The 19,097-nt window shown below is 40.6% G+C and overlaps 1 protein-coding gene across 1 annotated transcript; it reads left to right on the forward strand.

The window, feature by feature from the left end:
• The first annotated feature begins 12,818 nt into the window (after positions 1-12,818).
• On the forward strand, positions 12,819-15,539 carry LOC115824678 (CMP-N-acetylneuraminate-beta-galactosamide-alpha-2,3-sialyltransferase 1-like). The gene is made up of 6 exons (XM_030788435.1): positions 12,819-13,109; positions 13,700-13,893; positions 14,417-14,596; positions 14,704-14,749; positions 14,893-15,012; positions 15,366-15,539. Exons 1-6 carry the CDS (start codon positions 12,819-12,821, stop codon positions 15,537-15,539), a joined length of 1,005 nt encoding a protein of 334 aa, XP_030644295.1.
• Positions 15,540-19,097: the final 3,558 nt, after the last annotated feature.

Below are 19,097 nucleotides of genomic sequence, written 5' to 3' on the forward strand. Positions count from 1 at the left end.
AACAAACTTAGAGGGCAGTAAACACAAGAAAGTTGCAAAGCAAAACAAGGTACAGAAATAAGCAAAGGAGCAATCAAAGAAGGTTAAGCTAACGAACAGGTAAGTATAAGCGCTCAGTAAACACATGGGCTAGTGTAGACTTCGCAGTGTAAAATGGGAACAGAGGGGTTTAAGTAGGAGAGAGTGACTGTGTGCATGAAAGTGACGACAGGTGCAGGTGATGAGTGAATAGACCGGTGATTAGAAAACCGGCGACGCTGATGGCAGAATGGCTGAAGTTGGCGGGGGAGGAGACGAGCTCGTTACACTTGTACAGGATAGACTGATAGAGTTATTTATTTAGATGTTTTAAATCGTACATTGTCATGATTCAATACGGGACACAGCATTTTATTTTCCAATCTGATCCTGTATAAAAGATGTTAGTAAATTTAACATAACAGGAGCGTTAATGAGCAAATTATTTTGTCCTCACCTTATTTCAGTATTCTGATGGGTGTTCATGTAATTTTGGAACTGTCACAATCAATTTACTTAGATACAGAATTTGTAAACAGAGCAGTACATGCATTAATTTAAAAGGCAACTGTGATATGTGATGAAGCGTTGCTGTTTTCGCTTCTGTCATTAATATTAGCTGCACTGGACTCTGTTTAAACACAGACACTGTACCGTTAATGTTCACCTGAAGACCAGTTTAGTATCAGTTATTGTGTTGAAATAATCGAGTAGGCCTCAGCATTGTCTGTGTTCAACAGGGCTCCAGATGGCGACTAAAATGGTTGCCAATAGGCGTGCAACGGTATGTGCATTCGTCCTGAACAGTCACAGTACGGATGTTACGGTCCGGTGCATGCAGAGAGTACAGAGAGTATGCGTTAGCCTATGTGCAAAGACTGATGAACGTAATACGGAACCAAATTTCACAAGCGCGAGACTGTCATTTCACTCTCTCATTGGTTTGTTCTCTCTAAGATTTGGGATCTAATTGTGGTGCAAACAAATGACAACATAAGTTTTAACTTTTTTCCCATTGTACCGAACCGTAATGTCTAAACCGTGGTGTGATCTAAACCGTGACTTCTGTGTACCGTTATACCCCTAGTCGCCAACGCGACTAACTTTTTTAATTTTGCAACCATTTCTTTTCTGCCAGTCACCAGTGGCCACCATTACCCACAAGTAAAAAAAAAGAAAAAGAAAAGAAAAAAAAAGAGAAAAGAAATGGCCATATGTTTTGTTTGTATACTGAACTCTCATCTCCCCTTGCACCTTCATCTACCTGCCCTATCACGTGAACTCCTGTATGGTCTCCTGTACAGTTAGTCAGCTAACATTAGCCATTAGCCAGGTGGCAAAAAACAAAATGCACAAATGAAAATAAGCAACTTTATTTCAATCCCTGCCCGTCCGAACCCAGCCTCCTCTACATCAGAGGCCCACGATGTTGAGACCAACTCGACTGGTGAAGGTACTCAAGCGACATTTGAGTTATCTCAGCCCGATTGAGTCAGTATGCAGTCCTTTACTACTGATGATAACCAAGCGCAACGAGTGGCGTCTTCCTCTCCCTGTGGCTCCGGTCCCAACAAGACAAGTTTAAAACAGCTTGGCTACAAGAGTTCGCCTGGTTACGTTATGACAAGGGGAAAATGTATTGCACATTTTGTGCTCAAGTAGGACTTGAGATTGCTGATAAAACAGATTTTGTTACCAGTTTGAGTCATTTTAAAAAAGAAACCGTGAAGAAGCACGGTGACAGCAAAAAACATAGGAACGCCAGGGACTGCGTCACTGCTCAGCCTCCCCCTCCTGCCACCCCAATAGTGAAAGCAGTGCAACGTGCTCGTGAAAGTCACAGAAAAAGAGATGAGAGAATTGAAAATAAAATTCAGTGCAGTTCACATGATTGCAGTGGAAGAAATACCGTTAGCTCTCAGATTGTATTGATGAAGAAGAATGACAGGGATGTGTCAGATAGATATGAAAATGATAGAGCATGCGCAGAGCTTGTAGGTTGCATTGCAGATGAATTGAAAAGCAGTGTGCTAGAGGAGGCTTTAAAAGCTGTTACTTCATATATCTGCAACTCAGTGTGAAAGAGGATTCTCAGCACAGAATAGAATCAAGTCAAAACTGTGCAGTTCCCTAAATGTTACACTGGAAAATTTAGTGAGGATCAGTACTGAGGGCCCCCCTCTTGAGCAGTTTGACCCTGAGCCTAGTGTGAAGCACTGGTTGTGGGGTTGTAGGTAAAAGAAGGTGCGGACCTGACTACATTGGCCAAGTGACACTGACGTGGTGGTGGTGGGAGATAAAGAGCTGGAAAAAAAAGAAAGAAAAGAAGACTGGACATTTAAGTACTTATGGTAATATGACTGCAGTATATTAAATGTTGCATATATTGTGTGTGTACATTGTGTAGACAATGGAAGGAAGAGCAAACAAAGACGGATGGTACAGAGGGGAAGAAAAGACAGTGTGAGGCAGCTCTTTAACAATGTAACATATGACATATGTTACTCTATATTTTGGCCCCTGAAAATTTGATTTGGCTCCTACATATTTTGGGTTTAGGAGCCAATGGCTCACAGCTATTTTTTTCACTTGGGGTCCTGTTCAAAGGTCTGTACATCTTCTGTGTTGAAGTTCTCTTTTAAATGCCTTTGAAATATGTTTTATGGTCTATCTATCCCCATTTAAAGAATATTATAAAGTCTGTGGAATACAGTGGCCTGTACCAGTAAATTCAACATTATTTTCCAAAAGTTAGTGACATTTTGGTAGTGATAGTCAAAAACGCATAAGCACATGATGAACAGGCACACATTACCAGTGGTTAACAGTGTTTGTGGTGGAATGAAGAGTTCATTTAGATTTTAAAACTGTGGGTCATGTCAGTCTCAGTACATGTCAGTATACCTCTGTCTACCCATCAGACCTTGCTTTAGCCACAGCAAATCTCAGTAAGGGTGCAGTTTTTGTCCTGATATGGGTTAGAGTTGATGTTCACATTTAGAGGACACTGATTTAACATGTCGTGGTTAATTTTTCCTTTACTCCTTTGGCAAATGAAAATTTAAATTTAGCGTAAAATTTCCTTGTGTCTTGGTTTAAAATTATACGTTTTAATGACTTAAGACTTATCTTCTGACTTAAAATGACTTCAGTTTGAGATGTTAACTTGCATGAATGCTTTATTAAGGCACTAAACACCCACACCTAGATGAACGCACCCAAAACAAACTCAGACCCATGGATTTGCATCCAACATGCCATCATATCTTGCACTCTCCAATCACCAATGAAGAGCTGAGAAGCTCCCCGCCCATAAAACTGCCGGTGACTTTTATAACATCTCATTGAACCATGACCAAACATAAGCATCGGATGCACATCCCTCATGAAAAGACTGTTGCCCACGTAAAGTTCTTAGTGGCCCTGAAATATATGCCTATCCCTGCCCTCTATATCCTCCAGTTTCCAAGGCTCAATTTAGTCCATCTCAAAATGAAATGAGTTGTGCAAAGCTCAAGACTCGTTTTATTACCACACAAACAAAAACAAGTGCACAGGACACACTAGGCATCATCGGAGAATTCTATTAAACAGCTGCATCCAGGGATGGAAAAAGTAAGAATAGAAGTACTCTTGCTAAAAAAAAAAAAAAAAGTACTCTGAGTAGAGTTAAAGTATCCCTCCTGAAAAATACTTAAGTAAGAGTAAAAGAGTCATTCATTTACATTGGACAAAAACAGTTGTCAGTTCAACTCTATTTTGAGTACTTTTTTTTTTGGCAAGAATACTTCTACTTTTTCCACCCCTGGCTGTAACTGATGAGCTATACTGGGATAATCTAGAGACAACCAAACCAGCCTCAGCCAGCACATCAGTGATATTATCAGTGATATTATCAAGCCTTCTCAACAAACACTCTGTGTCCTATGCAAACTAAAAGCACTCTGTGTCTAGCCCAAACTTCATTTTGTTCATGTACTGCAATTTAATCGATCTACCCTCTCTAATGCATAGCTCCGTCTGCTTCCTCATGATGCTCCGTTTAACCAACAATGATAAGCTATGGAGGATATCACACACTGCCCCTAAAATCACTGGATTCCCTATAACCAACCTGTCAGACAAAAGCACAATGGAAATCAAAGGTAAAACTACAATAACAAACTCACACCGCTTCTCTCCAGTCAGAAATATACACCCATACAAGGAAACGAGCAAATCTTCCCTCAGCCAACTGCATACAGTCTGTTGTGTGTTTGCTTTGTTGGTCTGGGATGCTTACTCTGCTGCACATGTTTTAGTGCATATGTAAAAAGACTACTGAGACAGTTGCAGAAAGTACACCAGCAATCAGCTTTTACAACCTACTGGTTTAACAAAATTGTCCCTGTTGAGGGTCTCAACAAAAGGAAATGTAAGCAGCCCTGGTTTGTCGAGTGGACATTATCTCAGACCGTTTTTGCGAGTTTTATGGTTTTATGTCCCCACGCTTATTCATTTATTGCCCTGGATCCTGTTCATTTTATCAATATTTTGCTGACATATTCTGTTACTAAATTCAGCGTTAGCTTTAAATATACCAGACATTTCGTCATTATGACAATCCATTTTGTACATTTCTTTGAAACTGAGAGTAACCAACTGAATTCAATGAGTTCAACAAAGACAGAGGTGAAAAAATGAGCATTATAAACAAGAACAAATTTTGAGGTATGATTATATCCCATTGGAATGCATGTTTGAATCCAGGCACACAAAAACGTGTTTGTTTAATGTAAATACTGTATCTCTGGCTGATAGACTGTCACATCTGTTCACACACATCACAGCTCTACAGGCTACATTTACATGCACACCAATAATCCATTTATAGTGCAATTAAGGCAGTAACGCAAGTAAGGCTAATACTAAAAGACATGAATACAACAGGTGCTCAGGTGGCACAGAGAAAAAGACACCACCATGGAGCCCTGGGCTCATATCCCAGTAGCGGGGTGTCTGCCTTGGCTGGCTGTGTGCATGTTAACACAATTAGCAGTGTTCCCGGGCGACCTCACCACCTGTCCGGGTCAGTGATAGATAGATAGCATAGCATAGCATTGACCTTTGTGTGTGTCACATCTCTGCCTGAAAAAAAAAGTCCTCTGTGGTCTGTCCCTTCCCCAGCAGATGATGGGGACTAGAACTACCAGTGAACTGGCTGTGACCAATAGCTGTGACAAAAAAAGGTAACACTGTGAATGGAAATTTCTTAATAGAATGGAAATAAAATGAATAGTTGAATCAACATTCCTGGAATTATCAAACAACGTAATGCATCCAAGAGTATGAAATTAGTAAGTTCAGCTTAGTTTGGCTTTGAAATGCTGAAAAATATCAGTTGGTTGTATTTAAATTAGTTGTGATTTTTTTTTTGTAAAATAGATAAAGTATATAATTTTAAGGGTGTGTGGCAATAAAAGACCTTTTACTTGTTTTTTTTTTTTTTACTTGACTATTTTTTTTTTCAGCAAACACAAGAAGATTACTGTGACATAGCACAGCCATAAGGGTGTCACATTTTTATTTTATTTATTTTTTTTTTTAATCAAGCTGAAGTTGTGTTGGCACTGGCCTACCAAATATTTCCACATATTAAATAGCTTCCAAACAAACAAGGAATTTTGCAGGGGGAAAAAAAAAAGTATGCGCAGATCGACCCATAACCAGTGGGACGGGCGGGTTTGGGTAAGCTCACTAGAGGATATCACGGGATTGGGCAGATTGAGTCGAAAATGTCGCCCCCCCTCCCCATTGACAAAGATGCTGCCAGTGATGCTCAGCGTCCTGCTCGACTCTTTGTTTTTATTGCATTATTTTTCCATTTTTTTTTTTTTTGCTACATGTCGTGCGCTAATCACGTACAACAGACTGACTCTTCTGGAAATAAGATAAAACCTGCAATCTAGTGCTACACCATTGAACTTGTTGGATTTAGTTTACCTAGATGTTTACCGTGGTTACCTGGGTTACCTGTGCAGACGGAGGAAAAGGGGGAAAAGAGCTGGGGTCCTGGTCAGGCTGAGGAACAGGCAACACTGTTCCTCGCTTCCTAGCATCCTACTTGCCAATGTTCAATCCCTGGACAACAATCTGGATGAACTAAGAACCAGACTGGTCTTCCATCGGGTCATTAGGGACTGCAACGTCTTTGTTTTCACAGAGACATGGCTGGATCCCTCAGCCCCTGACTCGGCCATTCTTCCTGAAGGCCTCTCCATTTATCACCGTGACAGGACAAAAGAGTCGGGTAAGGCCAAGAGTGATGGTGTTTGTATCATCGTCAATAATTGGTGGTGTGTGGATGTATAAACAATATCGAAGGGGTGCTCTCCTAAGCTTGAACACCTGATGATCAACTGCAGACCCTTTTATCTGCCCAGAGAGTTCACAACATCATGACCTGGTATGGCAGCTGCACCGCCCTCGACTGCAGAGCTCTGCAGAGGGTGGTCAGATCAGCGCATCACCAGGACTGAGCTGCCAGCCATCCAGGACCTCTATGGCCAGCACTGCAGGAGGAAGGCAAAGCGGATCCTCACTGACCCCTGCCATCCCAGCCACAGTCTTTTCTTGCTCCTGCCCTCTGGCAGACGGTACAGGAGCATCCAAACCCGTACCAGCAGGTTCAGAGACAGAGACTTTTTCCCCCAAATAATCAGGCTACTGAACCACTGACATTAACACCTGCACACACCTCATACACAAATACTACACACTCCACAATGCTTGGACCCTTAAGACTGTCTTCAGACTACACTGCTGACCACTTAAGCCACTTAATTTATTCAGTATTGCACTGTATACCTGCTCCTTACTCTTACTGTTTAGATAACAGTACTTCTGGTAAGATCTTTTGTGTCCCCCTTAGGAATTGCTCTTGAGAATTTATTTCTGTTGTTTATTGCTGCCCCCCCCCCCCCAATCAGTGTTTACAATCAGTGTTTAACTTAGAACCTAAGAAAAATAACTTACTGGATAATATTACTTATAAAATCAAATAATACAGAGAGGACTGCACAAAATTGACATCTCAAATTTTATTATCAGTGTGATGTCAGGGTGATGTCATCACAAAGATTGCAACATGGACTTAGTTCCTCTTATCATTCCATCGTACATTTTATTGCAGTGCCTCTTTGATGTACCATGTTAGCCCAAAGCTTTAGTGTCAGTCCCGTCCCAATGCACCTTGCCAAGCCCAGATGACTTTTTGACCCGTAACAATCTATGTCTGTCAGCCATCTCAAACTACCTATATGTTAAAAAGTGTCTGCTTTTCAAGTGTGGTTATAACATCGTTAGCATGGGTCTTTGCCATTTTTTGCCCTAGTACTCTAAGATTTGCCCCATTTTGGGCATGGCCAAATGAATCAGTCGACCTGATGTCGACCTGATAGATAGACCACATGGGATCTATATAGACATTTCATGTTGCTATAACCACAGTGGGCCAGTGTTTGGCTATCTCAGTTTTTCCTATGCCCACAGCACCCAGGCTAACTGTGACATAACATTGTAATCTCCAAATATATCCTGAATATATGACTTTCAGATTTTCGTTTTCAGTTTCATTGACAGTTCTATCTTTGGCAACATGGAGAATGTATCTAGGTACTTTGTATTCTTAGCTAACACACTCTATCTTTATAATTATTTGTTGTTGTTGTTATTGTTTATCAAATTTATGGCAATTACACTCGTTGGAGCACTCATGCCTTTCTAAGCATCGAAAGAAACACTTCGTATGCGGTAGAAGGAACTTAGTTCAGCATCCACCTTGTCTTGAAGAAATGTCGAATATTGACATAGGGATGAAAGGCATTACTTGACATTATTTATGGAAAACAAACATGGAAAAGGACTGTAATACAATCTATGTACCTTTATGATGAGACGATTGATATTATATTCCTTACAGTGTTCCTTAAACTTTTTTTAATGGGCTTCATAAAGTCCTTATGTAACCCTCATAAATTAACATAGCAGTAGTGAGGCAAATAAAGGACTAACCCAGATTGTTGAGAACAGGCAGGTACGCCATTAACTTCTATTCCTGCAAGCTAGTGATGGGAATTCCGGCTCTTTTTAGTGAGCTGGATCAGTTGGCTTAGCTCAGCAATAAGAGCTGACTCTTTCGGCTCCCAAACGACTCTTTTCCTAGACAGTCCTTTTCCATTACGAATTAAAATAAGCCAATTTCATAAGGTGGCATTGCTTACCTTCAAATAGATATATTTACGGGACGGGAAAATATGGAAGCCAAATGCATCATTTTAGGGTTACATGTCATTGTGTTTATTACTTTTCCAGTAGACACAGCTAGACAAAAAAGACTTACTGTACGAACAAACAGACCTTACAAATAGCCAGACTTTTGTCCAATTGTCCTTCCTTCTTGTAAAATCCAAATATCTTCCAAACTTTAGATTTTATATTTGATGGTGCACTGTAAACCATGTCGATGTTGTCGGACATGTTGACTGCATTTGTGTAAATCTGGGATTCATTCTAATGCAGATACAAAGGAGCATCTGACTGTCTATGATGGGCTGTACCCACCAGTTTACTGTGAGTGTCATATAGATTCACATCAAAACCTTGCTAATAGTTAGTGTCCATGTGCATTGCTGACTTTGTAAGTTGCCTAGTTCATCTCCACCAGGTAAATTTGTCTTTTTCTGCTAGAGCCCCCGCTAGACAGTGAAATATATAACTAGGCTGATGTTGTAAATGTGCATCAAATCTGGTCAACAGCTCTGACAACAGAGAGAAAGAGTGAACCAGGACAAACAGTTAACCAGGAGAAAAAGTGAACCAGGAGAAAGAGTGCACTTCATTGTGACGTCCATACATGGTAGAAGGTAAATAGTACAGAAACAGACCTGGGGGCTGCAGGACCTGTCTTGTTGTGGGCAATTCTGGGAACCTCCTGGGTTCCCATTACGGTGCCCTCATAGACTTCAGTGATTTTGTCATAAGGTAAGCTATGAATAGCTAGACTCTTAAATTCTGATCCAACACCTTGGTACATGGAGACATCGTGTTTGCTACAACATTTTTACCTTTATCTACCATAATGTATAGCATCGAGTTTCAAGTGGTTTTTTTTTTCCTTAGGACAAACCGAGGTCCCACTAAGGGCTTTGAGAAAGATGTTGGGTCCAAAACCACTCATCGCATCATTTATCCTGAGAGTGCAGTGGATGTGGATAATTCCACTCATTTGGTGTCACTTCTCTTCAAAACTTTAGACATCCAGTGGCTGATCGGTGCCTTTACCACTAAAAACATCACACGTTGAGTACAAAAGTCAGTGCATTCATTTCGTTGTTGTGTCAGGTTTTTGTATTGCTTGTATCAAAAAGCATGACAAGAAAAAAAAATCCCAATGGCAATATAATTTTGTATATGAAATTCTTTTGGGTTATTCTTATTAGGGCATTTGCCTGCTTTCCCTTGTTTATATAACAGGAACTCCTTGGTGCATCTTGCTCATACTCAGGTTTCTTTCTCCTCAGCACGTACACACGGATGGGTGAGATCATCTGTAAGTGCTAACAAAGAGATGGTAAGCTTTCCTAAGCCTTATTAACACTGTATAAATGGTCAATATAGTAAATTTCTGCATTTTATCAAGTATACGTGTTGCATGTACATATAGTGATGAATTACTGAAATAACAGTGGAAGACTGTAATTTTTGTCACTATTTCAGGTGATGGTACTCCATGAAATATGCATTCATGTGTATGACAATTAGCTACAGAAATGTGGTGTATATCCATCAACTGGGGTCCCAGGAACAAATTTTTAATACATTAATGCCAAGTCCTCTGAATAACTGTAGCACTTGCATAGCCTTCCTCCCTAGGGTGGCTGGATGAACCCTTAGGGATAGGGTGAGGAGCTCAGACATCCGGGAGGAGCTCGGAGTATAGCCCCTGCTCCTCTGCATTGAAAGGAGTCAGTTGAGGTGATTGGGGCACCTGGTCAGGATGCATCCTGGATGCCTCCCTGTGGCGGTGTTCCAGGCACGACCAACTGGGAGGAGAGCCAGGGGCAGACCTAGGACACGGTGGAATGAACTGAGCTTTCTCCTCCCTCAACATCCATGGCTGAAGTCCCCTTGAGCTTGAGCAAGGCACCTAGCCCCCAACTGCCCCTCTGGTGCTGCGGCTGTAGTGACTACCCACTGCTCTGGATATGCATGTACTCATTGCTCACTGCTCCTAGTGTGTTTGTGTGTGTGCATGTGTGTGCGTGTGTGTGTGTGTTCACTGCTTACGGATGGGTTAAATGGAGATTCCTATTTTCCCTTGGGATCAATAAAGTATCCAAAATTAAAATATCTGGTAATGTTAAGGCCCTAGTTTGAAGACTTCTTTTTTTGTTTGTTTGTTTGTTTTTTAGCGATGCTTTGGCTGCTAACATACTGTTCTTCGTGAATACAGTTAATGTTTGACAATGTGTTCGATAAAGACACGAAACTATGAGTCTGTCCTATGAGCTTAATTACATTTTATTATTTTGAACCCTTTTTTAGAACTCTGTTTAATACCAGACTATGCTACATTTTAATTTGAGGCGTGATGTTATTATTATTTTCAGTACTTGAGACACACCCTCACACCCTCCGTCCGGCTTTGTTCCTGCTGTGTGTCTGTGTGTGTGTGTTTCAGACGTGTGGCACGCTTACACATGCTCTTACAAAGGGTGTGTACCTTAAACGTTGAGATCGCTTTGATGGTTAATATTAGTATATCTTTGTTTGAACACTGAACAACTCCATGACTTATTTATTGTATCATTATTTGGAAACTGAGAAGCCTATTCTGGAAGTTCACATAGTTTTACATACATTGTATGACACAACAGTTATACGTTTCCTGCGTGTGTTCAACAAGGCATGGCACTATAATTCTTTGTGTTGTGTGGTTGATAGGTTTCCTCTACTCTTTAGAATTTTGAAAAAGAGAACTACTTTTTGGACGAAATAATACAGAAACGCGTAGAACTTTAGAGCGATCACGAAACTTCTCTCGCCACAGTAAATTGCCTGGGTAGTAATTTTCTACACATTCCAGGGAGAGTTGGTCAAATCATTCGATGGCGACGGGTTAGAGCGGAGCATAGAGATGTCGATATTCCAAGGGATAAGAGTATTTCGCACCAGTAACTGCGTTCCACTCAGTCGTGTTCCATTACGTGTGGCTTTGCAAAGAAAAACGGGCAAACTCATTAATAAAGAAATATAGACGAGAATATACACAGGTAATCTTTATGTATTTGTTCCTTAACAAAAGTCCAAATCTTCACTTCAAATTTACTACCACTACCAGTCCTCCCCTTTCCTCCTCTTGCTCCCCCTATTGTTAAATACCTTAGGTCAAAACGGACCTAAAATGTAAGCTGATCCGTTGTCTCGTCTCTTAAGCTATGTGAGGTCGACCAGTAGTGCGTTCAACAAAGAGCGTTTTTCGAGGTAGTGCTCTTTAACACCTGAACTGTTTTATGCACTGGGCAACAAGAGATACCGGATAGGAGACGGAAAGACAAAAGAGGCACATCTCACAACTGTAACTGCAGGTTATCACGGTAAATTGCTTTCCTTGCTAAAATTAGTTCTGTCTTCCTAATGCAAAGGGAAAAAAAAAACTTTGTAAGAAGGCGAATCTGTAACTTCTAAAGGTTTCATACTGTTTCTGACCGGGAAAAAAAAAAGATACAAAGAGTTCATCACAGAAATACTAAAACGCACCACAATTCGTTTTCACAACCACATCCAACCTTTGTTTAATTGTTTTTGCCTTTTTTTTTTTCAGCTGAGGGCGATTTTCAGTAATACTGAAGAAAAGTAACAAGTGATATACGGTTTCATCAGATTTCCTAGGAATATCGTGAAAATATGTTATGTTAGAAAGAATGCGCTGCAGTGGATTTTGATTTTCTGGCAGCCGCTCCTCCCAAACACTTACCACGCACTTCACCCGTATAGGTAATGATTACCGACTGCCGCGAGCAATTAAACCTACAAGGGATAGACTTCTGTAGTTTGTCACCAGACCTAACAGCAAAGATGAACTCTGCCGAATAAATATGGGTACGATCTTTTTCTTTTTGGTTTAAATATTTCCTTAGCATATAATCATGAGCGTTATGTTGTGATTTTGACAAGCGCTGGATTATATGACTGTGTCATGGGCGCGAGGAGTCTTTATCATAGTAATTGCTTCTGGTCATTATATGAAATCAATTTCTGTAATGTGTGTGTGTGTGTGTATTTATATGTGTATGTATATGTGTGTGTGGGGGGGAAGGGCAAAATAATCAAAATTACAAATGTTTGAAATATAACAGCTGGATGGTGCAACCTAAATAAAAATGTATTATGATATAATCTACACAGTATTTAATATTTTCGTGTAAATTTTTAGCTTCTCTCTTAGAGCGGAACTTTAAAACCTGTTTTAGAACAGGTGTGAGCCCACCTCATGATGATCTTCTATTAGGCCGGCTATTATACGATTTTTTAATTTGACAGGAACTTTTTGTTTGCTCGCGTGTGAATGTGGCTGTTTATTGATAACCACTAACGCGTATGTTCCATTCAGGTGTTTTCAGGGTGGTTAAGAAACATTGCCAGAATAAATCATACGAAGACATTCATATTACACTATATTCCCATTTTATTAAGTTTCTCAGGAGCCATCAGAAACCCAACAAATCTGCCCAGCGACCACCCAAGAGTAACAAGAGAAAATGCAAGCACTCACGAAGAGACAATTCTGGTTTTTGGCCGTTTTGTTGATCATCACTGCAGTTTACACGGTTGAACTCACAAGATCGAGCAATGAATATGTGCTGCGTTGTGTTTCATATGCCCGTAACCTAACTGAACATATTTGGCCTGAGGAGCCGTGTGGTTGCGCTAGCTGTGTGGCCGCCCCTACAAACGATACGTGGTTCACAGAACGCTTTAAGCCTGAAGTTCGCCCGTTGTTGTCCAGAGGAAACAACGCGCTCAGTGGGAATATTTACAAATATTGGCAGGTAATTACCCATCGCATTTAGAGAGATACTCTACCAGAGTTTATATTTAAACGATTCTATTGGAATTTACTTTCAGTGTATGTGAAATACAATTTTGTGAATTTTGAAGGAACTGTCTGCACTAATATTAATATTATTATTAGGCTGCAGTTTACCTTGGCATCATGATTCATTTCCTGTTACCCCAGTACAAGCGCTAAACACGAATCTTCATTGCACGTTGTCTTTTTGCGGGTCTTTCAAAGCACCTTGTTTCGAAACTTGTATCATATATGATACTTATATTTTAACATGAAATGCACTCGGTATCGTAATTTATATGTCTGACAGAGCACACTCAGAAAGACATATGATCGTTAAAACCTTATATGAGCGGTTTTAAAAACAGTTTAAGTGCCCAAACTGATGCCATAGTAACGACTGAAAATGGGAGACGAAACAAACTTACTAAGCAAACTTACTAAGCACGACATGAGTCGCTGTACTGTACAGGAAGTACGTGAAAAGCCATGTACATTTGTAAACTCGATTGACCTTTTTAAAATACAATCCACAAGGTGACATAAATCCTCCCTGTCATGTTTCATCAGGGGCTCCAGTATGACAAGCGGCGGAGCAACTACACCGAGGTTGTGAACAAACTATTCCAACTCATTCCTGGAGAAGATCGCTACTTGGATGGGGGTTCCGATCGTTGCAGGGTCTGTTCTGTTGTGGGGAATTCTGGAAACCTCTTAGGATCACATTATGGCCCTCTCATAGATTCTGCTGATTTTGTCATAAGGTAGGCTACTGTACCATAGCCATGACATTCTTAAGGAGGTCAACGCTTAAGCTCACGTTTTGCTTTGGACTGCTATCTTTGTAACCATACAAGAAGGTTCTTGGAGTGATATATATATTTGAGTAGGCAAATTGGTTCCTTTCAAACAGCTATTTTTTTTCCATGTTCATTTTGTCAGTTAGTGGCAATTTGAAGTAAAGCAACGCAGACATATCAGGTAACAAGTAATCTGGCTAATTGTTATCTAGAAACCTTATTATAAGAAGCACTGAAAGAATGTTAAATATTTTGCATGAGCTTTTGCCACCAAGTGTTGTTTTTGCCCGAGTTATTTCATCACCCTTGAACTTATGTGAGAGGTGTTTCAAGTTTCATGAAAATAAGCAAGTACATTCAAGAGGCAGGCACCGATTCTTAGCTGTTACAAATCCTGTTTGACTTGAGAATCATGCTAATTAGTTGTGCAGAGAGGGTGGCAGTTCTGCACCAACCAATGATAGAAATCCACTTCTTCTCTCTTCAGGATGAACAAAGCTCCCATCAAAGGTTACGAGAGAGACGTGGGGACCAGAACTACTCATCATATCCTCTACCCAGAGAGTGCAGTCGACGTGTCCAATGACACCAACGTGGTGCTTTTCCCCTTTAAGACTCTGGACCTGGAATGGCTCATGAGTGCTTTGACTAACGGTACAATAAAAAGGTAGGAAAAACAGAATTGCACAAAAATGTTTAACTAATGAAAAAACAAAACAAAACAAAGAAAGAAACAAAATTACATCTTTCTTTCTCTATCTCTTCCCCCAACAGGACACGTATAAACGTTCTAGCCAAATTAAGTGTTGATAAGGACAAGGTGATGTGATATGTTTCTGACCTACTAGATGCGATTGTGATCTCTAAAAGACAATGTTTTTCTGTAATGCTTTTCTCATATCTATTTTGACCTATTATGATGTTAATGGAAATGTCATCTTGGGTCACTTTTGGTTTTATCAGGTGATGGTGCTCAATCCTGCTTTCATCAATTATGTCCACACCAGCTGGCTTAAGGGGAAAGGCAGATACCCCTCGACTGGCTTCCTGACCCTCATACTGTCTCTGCATATTTGTGATGAAGTATGATTCTTCCACTTTGTTTTCCATGCTTCTAAACCATATCACTCATATTTACTACACAAGGTATAGGCCTGAATGAACAATGTTATGAAAATAACAGTTTTGTTGCGATTACTGTGTTTAATACAGTTTTTTTAAAGGTGTTTGGTATGTTCTGACCCAGAGCAATAGAGCTCTGAATACCCAGGTATAACTCACTTTTTGCCAAAATTTAACTAATAAAGAAGTGAACCAAGGAAAAGAAATTTGGAACTTTTTGACATTAGCCTGGTAATTTGAAGTTAGGTATATTCCAATAAAAGATGCCATAAGGTTTTTATTTGAGTCTGAGCGCTGGTCCTTCCTGATTTCAGGTGAATGTGTATGGCTTTGGAGCAAACCGGAAAGGAATATGGCATCATTACTTTGAACCAGTCCCAAAAAGTCTCTTGTCCAGGCACACTGGACAACACCCTGGGCCAAATGAGTATGATTTGATTTTGGAGCTCACCAAAAAGAAGAAGATCCAGCTATTTACAGGGTTTTGACAAGAGATGAGGATATCATGCAAGAAAAAAAAAATGTGTGTGTTTTTAATATGTGTGATGAAGACAAGTAGTTTTCTGCAATGAAGTGGTATCGTCTTTATCCTAACCACAAACTAAAGAATATAAGGGTCAAGAACAAAATTAATTACTACTACTACTACTACTAAAAATAATAATAAAACACTCTGTGAGATTAAAGAAACATAACTGAGAATCCTGAAAGTTGCTGTATAAATTATTAAAACTGGGGGGTATTCCAGAAAGCAGGTTTAGTGAAAACTCCTCCTAATAGAAGATCCCTCTTGCTTCATTCTCCTAGCAAAACAAAGTCATAGGGCTCTTCTATTATGAGCTTTACTACTTGCTCTTAGTTAACTAACTCTGAGTTTTCTCTAAACCTGCTTTCTGGAATACCCCCCGTTCTCATAATATTAAATACTAGCTGCATTATTTATTGGCCTTGCACATAATAAAGATTGCAGTCATTGTTTTTGTGTGATGTCGCCTTTGAATTTATGTAAGTGTGAATAAATCTAGCAGCAACGTTGGCCAAATACCAAAGGAGGAGTAATGAATTAATGTCTGTAAGTAACATAGATTTTTGTTGTTGTTGTTTAATCCACCAACGTTCTGAGACGTATTTGTTGTTTCGGTTTTGGTGTCTCTCTCTCTCTCTCCTCCTCCTCCCCATTTCTTTTCCAGATTGCTGGTGGTTTACCATTGGCTGGACAATGGGTGCGGGAGGCTTGAAAAGACGACTGCTGTGCAAGGCACGGAGAGCTCATCCTCCTGAAAAACCTCTGCCGCCCCGCGAAAAGCTTGTCGAAATCTACTGTACATAAGATGTGGAATCGTGCTTCCACATCGAGAGCTTATTGTACATAGTTGTAAATAGTCATGTTGTGTTATGTTGTGTTAAAAATACTTTTCTGTTTGATGTTAGTCAACACTGGTAGGGGGGCGGGTGCTATTTTATTTTGGCTCACGTTTTCTCCTGTTTATGTTGGTAAGGGAGGCAGGGAAGTTTATTTATATTCCTTTTTTTTTTTAAATATTATTTTGGGGTAGGTAAGGTGGTTCCCTCTCCTCTTGGTTAGCGGTGTTTTGTTTATTATTTTGGCCTTGCCCACCCCTGAAGTCTTTTACGTTTCATTAATATTAAAAATAAAGCTGACTAACAATTCCAAACGTGGTGTTGGTGTTGCGAGATCGCTGGCGGCAAGTTAAGGAGGGAGCTCCACCCAATTATGTTCACCCCACCCTAGACGGGGTCATAACACTTTAAACACAGACAGTTAAGAAAAACAGTTGAAATATTTGCACATTTTTTAAAAAATTAGGGATCCTCAGTGACAAGACTGCAAATATGAGTTATAGTGGTTTAATCTTTTCATAAGTAAAGCAGATCCTGTGGTCAGAGTAACACTGAGGACCTTTTTTTGAGAAAGTGAAGAAAGGCAAGAGAATATCGTTCATTCATTTTCCAAGCTGCTTATCCTAATTAGGGTTGCAGGGTGCTGGAGCCTGTCCTAGCGCTCACTGGGCAAAAGGTGGGGAAACACCCTGGAGAGGTTGCCAGTCATGCAAACATTCACACCTAAGGGCAATTTAGTATCTTCAGTTCACCTGACTTACATGTCTTTGGACTGTGGGAGGAAACCTGGGCTGCCGTGCAAACATGGGGAGAATGTGCAAATTCCACAGAGAAAGGATCCTGGCTGGGAATCAAACTCAGGACCTTCTTGCTGTGAGGTGACAGCGCTAACCACCACGCCACCGTGCCGCCGGCTTGCTCCGTCTTTTCCTGGCTGCTGTGCTGCCGAGCGATCGTTACTTCAGCGTTGTGAAATTAACCACGACTGTATACATTGTAAATAGTTTTCAAGAGAGAGCAGTCCTGCGGGGTATACCAGAAAGCAGGTTTAGTGAAAACTCTGAGTCAGTTAACTCAGAATAAGTAGTAAAGCTCCGAATAGAAGAGTGCTATGGCTTCATTCTCCTAGCAAAATAAAGCCATAGGGCTCTACTGTTAGGAGGTTTACAACTTATTCTGAGTTAACTAACTCAGAGTTTTCACTAAAGCCGCTTTCTGGAATACTCCCCGGCCGCTGTAGTGGTGAGAAGATCTTTCCGTTGATAACTCTTTTTTATCTCCTGTTTTACGTTAGGGAGGTATGTAAGCTGCCTGTATTTCCTTTTTGTTTTCTTTAGTTGGGAATAGGTTATTCAGTTGTTAATATTATAGATTGTTTTGGTTATTGTTTTGGCTGTGCTCACCCTGACGCCTACACCACCACCTTTTGTAAAATAAATCAATTTCATTTGGACTGTATCCACTGTGGCACAGGTCATCCTTAGGAGTGGGAAAGAGGGGAGTCATTTCACGCTATGCTCAGTTTTCCCTTAGGCTGGGCGTAACATTGCATCACTGATGTGGTGATCGTGACAGCGTTCGGAATTCTTTACACGCTTATACTATTTTAATGTTCTCTCATGAATTTTACCAATAAAATACATTTTACATCTGAGTCTTTCCCTTTCAGCTAAGAACAGAGGTTTATTTTGACATTACATTGTTACATTACACCGTTACACTTTCTTAAGTGCTTTGTGTGGACAGATTCAGGATCAAATAGACTTTCCCTCTCTCCCTCCCTCTCTCTTACTCCCTCTCTCCCTGTCTCTCTCTCTCTCTCTCTCTCTTCCCCTCCCTCTCTCTCTCTCTCTCCCTCTCTCTCTCCCTCTCTCTCTCCCTCTCTCCCTCTCTCTCTTCCCCTCCCTCTCTCTCTCTCTCTCTCTTCCCCTCCCCCTCTCTCTCTCTCTCTCTTCCCCTCTCTCTCTCTCTCTCTCCCTCTCTCTCTCTCTCTCTCTCTCTCTCTTCCCCTCCCTCTCTCTCTCTCTCTCTCTCTCTTCCCCTCCCTCTCTCTCTCTCTCTCTCTCCCTCTCCCTCTCTCTCTCTCTCCCTCTCTCTCTCTCTCTCTCTCTCTTCCCCTCTCCCCCTCTCTCTCTCTAGCCAAAACTACATACTGAAAAATATGGGGATCAAAAACAAAATTCAAGACCTGTGAAGCTCCAAAATATAGACATTTGACATTTATTCATTTAGCAGATGCTTTTACCCTGGTCAACTTCCAAGACATGCAAAATACAAACCAAGTGTGAAATATAGAAGGTTCTGCAAGCACCTGAAGGAGAAAGGCGCGTCTATACCATCACACTCTTGGGAGATTGAGGGAAAGTCTTTCACGAGTGGTCTTAAGTTCATTTGGAACCTGATCTTCAAACTTCCTGCTGCTTAACGCAGGTAAGACGGAAATGCTAGTCATTGGTCCCCCTGCACATAAGCATCTTTTTAATAATCTTACATTAAATTTTGACAACTGCATTCTCTCGCCAAAATTCCACAGCTAAAAACCTTGGTGTGATTTTTGACTCTAGTCTCTCGCTTGTCACTCATATCAAGAATACTACCAAAACGGCCTTCTATCATCTCCGCAATATCGCCAAAATTAGGCCCACACTATGTTTAGCCGATGCAGAAACCATTGTTCATGCATT

Source organism: Chanos chanos, chromosome 12 (assembly GCF_902362185.1).
Source record: "Chanos chanos chromosome 12, fChaCha1.1, whole genome shotgun sequence".
In the NCBI taxonomy this organism is placed as follows: domain Eukaryota; kingdom Metazoa; phylum Chordata; class Actinopteri; order Gonorynchiformes; family Chanidae; genus Chanos; species Chanos chanos.